We start from the raw sequence: 10,066 nt of genomic DNA on the forward strand, positions 1-10,066 counted from the left end.
CTACTTAATAAATCGTTCCGCCCCGTTTCTTCACGGTGTCTTTTTTTTATTACACAAATTAAAATATTGTAATTATTATTGTGTAATTTTCGGAAGCATCAATAGAGGTAGATTAGAGGAGAACATGAAAATGTATAGTGTACCTAAAAAGAAAAGAAACCTTAGAGATAAGCTCTCTTAAAGGAAGTCGCGTCATCCTGAATGTGATGTTGTAATTTAAATGCTGTTTAGGGGGAAAACAAAACAATAAATTCACTGTAAATTAATGTTTAAATTTAAATGGCAATTTCGTAATAGATCCGTAAACGAAGGCCGATTTTTCAGGTAAGTCTAGAAAAGTTATAAAATATAAGCTGAATCATGATCGTATTGTATGTGATCTGACAGGGTGAAAATACCTGTGCAGTTAAAAATATACAGGCTAACTAACAATGTTAGTAACAAGGGTTGTGCCATGGACCTGTTTTTTAAGTGGCCTTTTAGCTAGTTTATAAAGATCATACTCGCCAGTATTAGGAAATACAGTATTTTAAAAGAAATGCGTCAGCAATGTAAATTAGATATAGGTTTGATACCAAAATTTCCTAGTGGTAACAAAATATAGTATACATAACCAAGTTTTCTCCTGTTTAGGTGTTTATTTTCCAACCTCACAGCTGCCTTCAAACATACTGAACGCTTTAAGCGATCATAGCTGTGAAATAATAATAGAAGTAGGGAAGTGGAATTTACGAGGCTAAAGTTGGCTTCTTATTCGCGTTTTTCGTTCCACCTTAAATGCTGCTGTGATGTTCGACGATCTTCTGTCAAACTTTTCCATTTTAACAAGCAGGAAATTAAAACTCTAAGCTTCAAAGTAAGACCCTGTTCTTAATCGGATAATATTTCCTGTATATTCTCTCATTTAAAAATCTGTTCTGCAGCACATTTCAATTCGAGTGAATAATACTTGTGATAGAAATTAAACATTTTATATACGCATAGTGAAATGAATTAAGGAGAGGCCCATGCTTTGCTACAAAGAGAACAAAGATTTGGCCATGCACAGGGACAAATTTATAAACTAGGTATTGTTACGTCAACGCAATATACTGTACAGTATTTTAAACGGGCGAGGGACGACTAGCTCGTACAAAAGACATTTTAACGACGAAAAATGTTATTCTTTGATTTGCATGATTCATTGTTTTGTATCTACCCTATGGTGATTAGGGTCACACTATTCAGGTAGGCATTTCATGACTAATGCCTTATTTATCAGGAGATACTTTTTATAATATATAATAATATATAAAAATAATGTTATATAAATAATATATCAATAATTTTATAATATTGCATATTATATCTGAGTAATGTATGATGTACCAATTATATGCTCTCTAAAGGCACCAAACATGGGGATTTCTTTTATTTTTATAGACTGTGGACAACAAGTGGTAGATTACCAAACAACATAAGCACAAAAATGGATGACGGCAAACAACCCTTGTTTACTTTTGGAGTGATTGCAGATATCCAATATGCTGATATTGGAGATGGCTTCAACTTTCTTCACACTAGGAAACGGTATTACAGGAACAGCCTCACCTTACTGCGTAGAGCCAATCAAAAGTGGAAGTCAGAAGCTGTCCAGCCTAGCTTTATTCTCCAGCTTGGGGACATCATTGATGGGTTCAACAAACAGCATGATGCATCAGAAAAGGCTCTTCAGACGGTCATAAATGAGCTTCAGCAATGCAATATTGAAATTCATCACATATGGGGCAACCATGAGTTTTATAACTTCAGCAGAGATGATCTAATGAACTCTGTGTTGAACAGCAAAACCTTGGAAGATGCATCGAATAAACAAATTGTGGAAAACAGTACGGAGCTAAGTTATTCGTACCACTTCAGCCCTGCTCCGAATTTCCGATTTGTGCTGCTTGATGCCTATGATCTAAGTCTTCTGGGAAGAAAAGAACCAAGTCAAAAGTATTGCCAGTCACTTCAGATAATACAAGAACACAACAAAAATGAAAATCTCAACCATCCACCAGGTAATCGAGTTCACTTCCCTTACATTACTGTTTTAAGTCAGTGTTTTTGGATGTATACTTAAATGTGAGGAGTTTTACATTGAAAATGCAACAAATAGAACCTATTGCATTAATTAGAATGTAATTGGAAGCACTGAAACATACCTCGCAGAGGAGTTGATGATTAGAATATTAGTGGATATGAGGCTATCAGGAGAGATGGAAAAGATGGTAAAGCTGGAGGTGAAGAATATTGCCACGGAAGCTAAAATAAATAAAAAGGGTAAATGACAGGATTGTAGGAGCAAAAGAACAGTACGGAGCAAAATAAAGGATATCTGAAGAACTTTTTATATAAAGGAGAAAAGGTTGAATTGACTTTCACTTACAGTAGGTCAGGTGTTGAGTAAAGAAAAAAATATCAATATGCCACAAGATGAGAAAAGGAATGGTTCCATACATATTATTTTATCGTCCTGCATAAGTATTGTAGTTTCAAGGTAGGCCAATGAATTGTTAGAAACAGTAAAATAAGTAATACATGTTTGTTTTTACTGAAGTACAGTATGTATTTGTCCTCATATTGTTATTTTCTCTTGCCGTAGGGTATGCAGGAATGGAAGCACGGTTTGTTCAGTTCAATGGAGGATTTAGTAAAGCCCAGCTTGAATGGCTTGATAAAGTTCTCGCCTTCTCAGACAACAACATGGAAAAAGTTACAGTCATTAGTAAGTTTAACTATCAACCTGCATGCTTTAGTGTGAAGCAAATTAAAGTGGTGCACAGTCAGATGCTGTCTCTGCTGGATAATTTTGTCTTCTGGACTGAGGTTTCTAATGTTCAGAAATGTTTCTTGCAATCCAAAATTCAATTACACTTTTGTTTTTACATACAGGTCATCTACCGATACATCCAGGGGCTACCGACCCCATCTGTCTGGCATGGAACTATGAGGAAGTTCTTTCCATCTTGCATTCTCACAAAAGTGTCGTGTGCTTCATGGCTGGGCATGACCATGATGGTGGCTACTTCCTAGATGAATCTGGAGTGCACCATCTTACTTTTGAAGGGGTGATTGAAACACCACCAGACAGTGATGCGTTTGGCACAGTGTACGTATATGAAGACAGAATGATTTTAAAGGGGAATGGGAGGGTTTTAAACAGAGTTCTTATGTACCCATGACTGCAGTTCACTCATAAAGCATCATGTTTTCTATCTTCTGCTGTTAAGTCATAATTCAGATGCTGCTATTCTGAAAAAGAAGATTCATTTGCAATGAAAAAGGGAACAGCTGACTAATGAGCATAATGAAGAGGAAAGACAATGTAGGATTGAAACAAGGACTCCTTGATCTGCAGTACAGTACAACATGATCTCAAGCAACTCATTGTCTTTGCCTGCAGGGTACAAATCACTTTGTGAATGAATTGATTAAGTTTCAGGAAAATGAAAAATGCTGTATACAAAAAGAATAGATTAAACTGCTATGTTGTCAACTAGTTATACATATTCCTACATGGGAATAATGAAATCTAGTCCTCTTTCATCGTTTTTATTATGGGAAGGTTATCAACTACAATCTGTCAACCAAATTTTTTAGTGTAGTTTAGGAAAGCCTCTACCGTGCTTCTTAGTGGCCTCTTGTGGTGAATAAAGGTTTCTATCGAATCGAAAATAAACACAATTGCTAATGCCCTGCAGACTATCACAGAGTTTACATTATTATTTCATTAGGATGCAGATGTTTTATATTTTCTATTTATAGTGGAGATAGAAAAAGAGTATTTTATTTAATTTATTATACTTTAATTTTCCTCTAAATACTGTGGAATTGTGTTCATGTTCCTGTAAAGTGGTTAAGTGGAAAATAAAGGTTTAAAGTGAATAATATGAGAACATATAATCTATTTCCTTATCTATTTTATTACAGACAAAACAGATTTTAGCAAATGATTGTTACTGACAATAGATCAGAATGTCTTACAGAAAAAGGGACAATTCTATGGGGCTGATTGCTAGGCTGGAAACTACATGGTTGGTTTGGCTATCAGTGTGCTTTTTATGAATTAATGATTTATTTATGAAATAATGCAGTATTTTATGAATACTGCTAAATCCACGATGTTGGTTTACATGTTTTTTTGGAACCTGAAGAAGTCATAAAAAGCTTTTAACTTCACAAAACAAAACTGCTATTATTGTTGTTGTTCAAATTTGTATAATCACTTTAATCTCTTTCAGAAACACTTTTAATGTTTGCTTGATTAAAAAAAATAAGTGTCTGTTCATGGTTAACCTAAACTTATGTAATGCCACCTTTCTGGTCTTGGCATTTACTTATTTCTGATTTTAAACTGGTAGGCCTAGATCAGGGGTCTGAAACTCTGATCCTTAAGAAACCCAGCTGAGTGGGAATTATACATAGCCTGTAAATAGTAAATTTCTAAATGCAGTCACTTTTAAATGTAAGAATAAGCATATAGTCATATTTTCATTATTTTTAATATGTCTTTGTCTGAAAAATAAGTTCTTGTTAATTTTGATAAGATGATTCCCAGCAGTTTAGCAAATCAAGACAAGTAACTTGGGAAAACAAAATTCATGTCATGTTTGTTTTTCTTCTGTAGCTTGTGTTATTAAATGATAGTGCATGCATACTTAAGGCATGTTATTTGTCTCAAGTCACCCTTGGAAAATGTGTCATTTGCTATAACTTCAGATAACCAAAATACCCCAACAGTGTTATATATACTATGTGGTTAAGTTCCAGAAGGTCTTCCAGCTATTTTAGGTGTTAGTTGCCAGTATATGTCCAACATTAGCCATGTTTTGAGCAATATGGTTTTAAAATAAATTACTATTCAAGAAATACAATTAAGGTCTAAAAGGTCTGGTAAAATTGAGATTTTATTAAATGCTATATTTTAGGTCAAAAGTATTTCTACAAAGATGCTGTTGGCAACTTTGATACTGAATTAGTGCTGTTCTTTTAGTTCATCATATAAGGAATCCCCAAAGATTTCTTCAGTTCAAATTTCTTGACTTCACAAAGTCCAAAAGCTTTTTGTAGAGAAAAATTCTAAATACGTTAAGGATAAACCTAACTGTGTAATGCAGTGACACAAAATATACTTCATGTATGTATTCTACAATCAAACAGGTATCACGTTTGTATTCTCTTTTTAACTTTTGATGCAAAAATGCACATTGGACTTACTGTGTATATGTCAGGTTATTTACAAACATATTCAGTAATTGTAAACATTGGAACATTGTGGTATTATAAACACAGGTTTATCTTAATATTCTTTCTTGTAATTTACAGTGCGGTTTTACAATGTGAGGGCCAGGAGGACCTCAGCTCCTTGTTGATGTAGTAGTACAGCCATGTCACCAAAGGGAAAGCTGTGATTCCCACAGCAGTGGAAACTCTTAAGGCTCCAACTGAATTCCTGAAATAGAAAACAAATAACTGGATATGCTGAACCTATTTTAAAATGACTTATATTGGGCTGGATGAAAACATTACCCAATGTTGTACATTGTAAAAACAGTCAATCGAAAAAGTCAATCTAAAACTTCTGCAATTTCATTTTGACTTCAGTGTCATTAGAAGGAAGCCCAAATCATTACGCATCTCATCACTAAACTATAATTTGACATTGTAGAAAGGAAGTACGATATGTACGATATCTCCCATTTTCGTTGCTGAAAAGAGAAGAAAAGAAACATAATGTTTCGGCTGTATAGCCTTGGGTTTCTTCTCTTTTCTGCATGGAATAAACCTTTAGCCTACACATGCTGACACAGCTACCTACTTAAATATAAAAGTATACAATATAAGTAAAAATCTACTTTTTCTATGATTCTTGCCTCTGTTTTTATAAAGAAAATATGGATAAAGAAACAACTTTTGATTGTTTTGAATTCCTTTTAATAGCTATTTTAATATAGGATAGTAAAGTAAAAAAGTTTTTAACCTTCGGTTAAAGAAATAGATTTAGATGCATTACAGTGCCTTTAGATAAAATGAACTGTAAAATGAAGAAACCGCATTAGAATATCTATTAGAGTGTAAACATTGTATATTTTAATCACATTTCTCACCAATGGATAAAACAAGAGGAACACCTCACCTTCCTGAATGACGACACAGGATCAGCCACACCACGATTAATACTAATCCAGAGAACTCTCTAAGAGAACAGCAAAAAAATAATAGAGTGATCAATTAAGGTGAGAGAGATTAAAACCAAGTGAAGTGTAACAATACTTCCAAAAATAAAAGTAAAGGGTGATTACATCAATATAACTATACTGGAATCAATATAATATATAATCAATATAAGGAATCAATTATAAAATCAGTCTTTAATATTAATTGTTCAAACCTATGCCAGAGTTTACCTTTGGATAGAAAAGTGACAATTACCTTCCTTCTTCTTTCTGGAAGATATTTTCAGCTTTACTTTTATACAAGGACCATCCCAACATGGCAGCTACAGCAGCACAAATAAGCATATGAAGATCAGATAGTCTCCTCCAGATTAATACCTCTGAAAAACAACACATTCATCTTGATTTTGCAGTTACTGAGCTACATAGCATAGGAGGGACTGGATCAGCTTTCATGACATAAAAACAGATATCAGGACAGAGTCATACCTGTAATTGGAGGCTTAAGGCTTATCAGAAAACACAAAGAAGCTGGGATTGAATATGCAACCTGTAAATACAAACGCATTTATAATCTTGGAAGTCAGGAAATAAAAACAGTAAGATTTTCCAAATACAGCCAGCAGGTGTCGCTCGATGTTCTTTAGAGGCCCTTTAAGATGCATTTGAAGATACGCACTGGTAGAGTTCGTATGCTTTCTCTGAAGTGAAGAATTCAGTTTTATACTTCGTACTACGGTGTACTGTTTAGGACTCACCATCCATATGCCAGCATCGGGGTCATTGATCTAGAATAATCAAAAATAATTAAATTGATTTTTTTCTGTCTAGTTTGAAAGAGCAACAATGATAAAAAATAGTTTTAAAGGTGTTTTTTAAAACAAAAAAACGTTTATGTCATCAGAGAAACAATACATTTGTGGATGTTGAGTTATCCATACCGCATAAAACTCAAAATACATAAAATGCATTCAGTGTTTGAGAACGATTACATCGAATTACTTAAGTATGACAGTGTTGAAATATATGTGCTTATGACTTCTAAATTATACAACAATTTTATAAACTATCACAGTTTTTGTCACCAAAACGTAACCAGCCTCAGTACTATTTATTAATATAAACAGCATACACACACCTATAAAGATATTAAAGAGTTTAAACAAATATATAAAAACAACTGCACTTCAATTTCCAAAACAAGTCAAATTTGTCTTTAGTACGGTACTTGCCTGCACATATGCCGCTAAAGCAAAGAAAAAAAACATACACAAATTGCAGCTTCTCCATAATACTTGAAAACACTCCGAAGACCCGCATTTTGTTTTTCCGTTTTTTGTTAATTCGTGTTTCTTGCTCATTTTATTTTTTTGTCAGTACTTTGCCCAGATGAAAGAAACTGCCATTATTGAGTTTGAGTCAGATCACATGGACATTTGCAATGCAGTTTGGGAATTATAGTTCCATTAGCGTAGCTACAGAGCACAAATTAATAGTATTGTACATTGTGCATTGTGCATTAAGCGAAAGCACAAGGTTTAAAATTGTGGTAGATCTTGTAAGAATACTGTAGTAAACTGTTGTTATCCACTGTTAACAAACATTTAAATAAATGCGTATTTATCGAGGTAAAGAAGAAAAGATCTGAACATATGTCTTTAGAGGAACAATAAATAAAGTATATTAAAATGCTGTTGTATTGCTGTTATTGTAACTGTTCTCCGGTTAACTAGTTGGTCATGCACCTGCCATACTACCATGTTACCCTGCAAGGCATAAAGCCTCAGTGATCTAGACAATGAGCCTGGTCTTGCTCACTGCCATCATAAAAGTGAACTGTGCCTCCACAGGTCCACTCAGCCATTCACAAAGCTGACTGTTGCAACCAGTCTTCCACCTTCCTGATCTATTCCCATGCCGCAAGGAGGTCTGGAGGTGATGCAGGAGTTCTTCCTCTACCTCTCCTCCACTCCAGCAGGGTCGAGGGGCCTGTCCAGTGCCTTTCATCTCTGTATGAATTTTCTGCTGCCTGGAGTCTTTCTTTGCTCCCCAGTTAGATCTTCCTGCTGTATTGGGAGTCTGTTTACTGTCAGCTGGCTCCTGGAAGACTCTAGTGGTCCTGTGCTTCGCTTTTATTGCCCTTCTACTGACTTGCCTGTTCAGTCTGAATTGCCATCCTGTAATCCCACTCTGACACCACTAACATTATTGTAACACTGCTCAGCATCTATGCAAGCCCTGAAGATAAAGGATATCTTCTGACCCAGACTGCAGCTCCAAAAGGGTGGTGTGCTTTTTATTTCTCTGAAAGAGGCAGCTCAGGCAATTGACTGCACCAACACACGCCCCACAGACTGCCACTAACTGCATTGACTCTCTCTCTCTCTCTAAAAGGGGCCCTTATTATACCCCCAAGGACTGTGGTGATGTGACAGTGTGGGGAATCTCACACTGACGGTTGAAAGCAACCACACCTACTGAACACAGTCATGGGCATTCAGAAGAGGCATATAAGAGTCAAAACATCACGCCATAGACATATAGGGATAGAGGCATTATTAATATATATTTACATATACACATCTTTACCTAGGCAATATGGCCTCTTGGTACGCTATTTATGGATATGTAGACATACTACAGTACACTTCTATAAAGGCTTTTCTAGCCAATAATGCCGCAGTTAGAAATATAAGATCATATATTGGCCATATACAATTTCTTGTATTAGGAATTTGTCTTTTCACATACCCCAACTTGCTCTCCATGAGACACACAGACAGGGAAAGAAGCTTGGGGTCAGAGTGCAGGGTCAGCCATTTATATGGTGACCCTGGAGCAGTTGCGGTTAAGGGCCTTGCTTAGAGGCCCAATGGGGTAGGATTCTTCTGCAGGCTGAAGGATACAAACCAGCAACCTTCTAGCCACAGGCGCAGATCCTTAACCACAGAGCCACTGCACCGCCCTAAGAAAGGTACACATATTCTCCACTACACACACTACTCCACTGCTCATCAATACTTCATAGTATTTAGAGAACAAATTTGTATTTACAATGACCTGGAGAGTACTCCTTTTTACAACATGGCATTTGTGTTCCTATCTCTCCTGTCTCCTAGTCTCCAATTCCCTTCTGCTTCAGGACCTCCCGAGACAGAAGGTCAAACTACAGTTCAATAATGATAATGTGGACATGTTGAAAATAAATGAAGTTCTTACAGCTGCTGTAACTCACAGATACTAACCACTACTTAGCACTGCAGGTCCTACTGTAAGTCACACTCCACATTCACACACTTGCCTGTTCAGTCTGAATTGTCATCCTGTAATCCCACTCTGACACAACCTAAAATCCCCAAATCCCCAAAAGGAATAAACAACTACAGGGAACCCCCTCCATACACACTCCTACTATTTATAGCCCAGTTCTTTTGTCTTATATTGCAGCTATTATACTGTAGCTGCTTTGATGTATGTTAAACGTAAGGGCATAAAGGTAGTATGTCATTTTTTGTTGTATACGAAAATCTCCAAGTAATTATTCTACATTCAGCACTAAAATCATATTAGGTTGCAGTACTGACATTTTTGGGTGGGGGAGGAGAGTATAGCCAAATCCTTGCATAATTTGAAAATATGTAACTTAGATTGAACAACAGCTTTACTATTTATAAAGTGGGACTAACTACAACTCGCACCGCAAATTTTATGCCTAGTGTGTCTTGGCTCCTTTTAATTCAGGGCTTTCATTTATAGCACTAGCAGTGGTCTGGCGATTACTGTGGAATGGGAAATACTCTGACTTTATCAGACTTTATTGCTTTATTGTGGATTTTGAGGCGCTGTCAGACTACGTGGGCGGAAAT

At 35.8% G+C, this 10,066-nt stretch overlaps 2 protein-coding genes across 2 annotated transcripts; one reads left to right on the top strand and one right to left on the bottom strand.

Moving 5' to 3' along the window:
• Positions 1-9: 9 nt before the first annotated feature.
• LOC148808880 (manganese-dependent ADP-ribose/CDP-alcohol diphosphatase-like) lies at positions 10-3,906 on the top strand. Its single transcript, XM_088909350.1, has 4 exons — positions 10-324; positions 1,423-2,042; positions 2,627-2,749; positions 2,917-3,906. Exons 1-4 carry the CDS (start codon positions 266-268, stop codon positions 3,204-3,206), a joined length of 1,092 nt encoding a protein of 363 aa, XP_088765476.1. The 5' UTR covers positions 10-265; the 3' UTR covers positions 3,207-3,906.
• Positions 3,907-4,918: 1,012 nt separating this feature from the next.
• On the bottom strand, positions 4,919-7,640 carry LOC148808881 (transmembrane protein 220-like). Its single transcript, XM_088909353.1, has 6 exons — positions 7,433-7,640; positions 6,959-6,988; positions 6,690-6,750; positions 6,457-6,580; positions 6,161-6,220; positions 4,919-5,476 (listed from the first exon to the last, which is right to left on the bottom strand). Exons 1-6 carry the CDS (start codon positions 7,559-7,561, stop codon positions 5,344-5,346), a joined length of 537 nt encoding a protein of 178 aa, XP_088765479.1. The 5' UTR covers positions 7,562-7,640; the 3' UTR covers positions 4,919-5,343.
• Between the last annotated feature and the right edge of the window lie 2,426 nt (positions 7,641-10,066).

This window comes from Atractosteus spatula, unplaced genomic scaffold, assembly GCF_055471065.1.
Source record: "Atractosteus spatula isolate fAtrSpa1 unplaced genomic scaffold, fAtrSpa1.hap1 Scaffold_187, whole genome shotgun sequence".
In the NCBI taxonomy this organism is placed as follows: Eukaryota; Metazoa; Chordata; class Actinopteri; order Semionotiformes; family Lepisosteidae; genus Atractosteus; species Atractosteus spatula.

Coding starts and splice junctions, on each gene's coding strand:
- LOC148808880 (XM_088909350.1), top strand. CDS start 266: ATGTTTAAATTTAAATGGCAATTTCGTAATAGATCCGTAAACGAAGGC. Junction 325..1,422: donor AACGAAGGCCGATTTTTCAG/GTAAGTCTAGAA, acceptor TTATTTTTATAG/ACTGTGGACAACAAGTGGTA. Junction 2,043..2,626: donor AAATCTCAACCATCCACCAG/GTAATCGAGTTC, acceptor CTCTTGCCGTAG/GGTATGCAGGAATGGAAGCA.
- LOC148808881 (XM_088909353.1), bottom strand. CDS start 7,561: ATGAGCAAGAAACACGAATTAACAAAAAACGGAAAAACAAAATGCGGG. Junction 6,989..7,432: donor CTTTAGCGGCATATGTGCAG/GCAAGTACCGTA, acceptor TGATTATTCTAG/ATCAATGACCCCGATGCTGG. Junction 5,477..6,160: donor CTGTGTCGTCATTCAGGAAG/GTGAGGTGTTCC, acceptor TTTCTATTTCAG/GAATTCAGTTGGAGCCTTAA.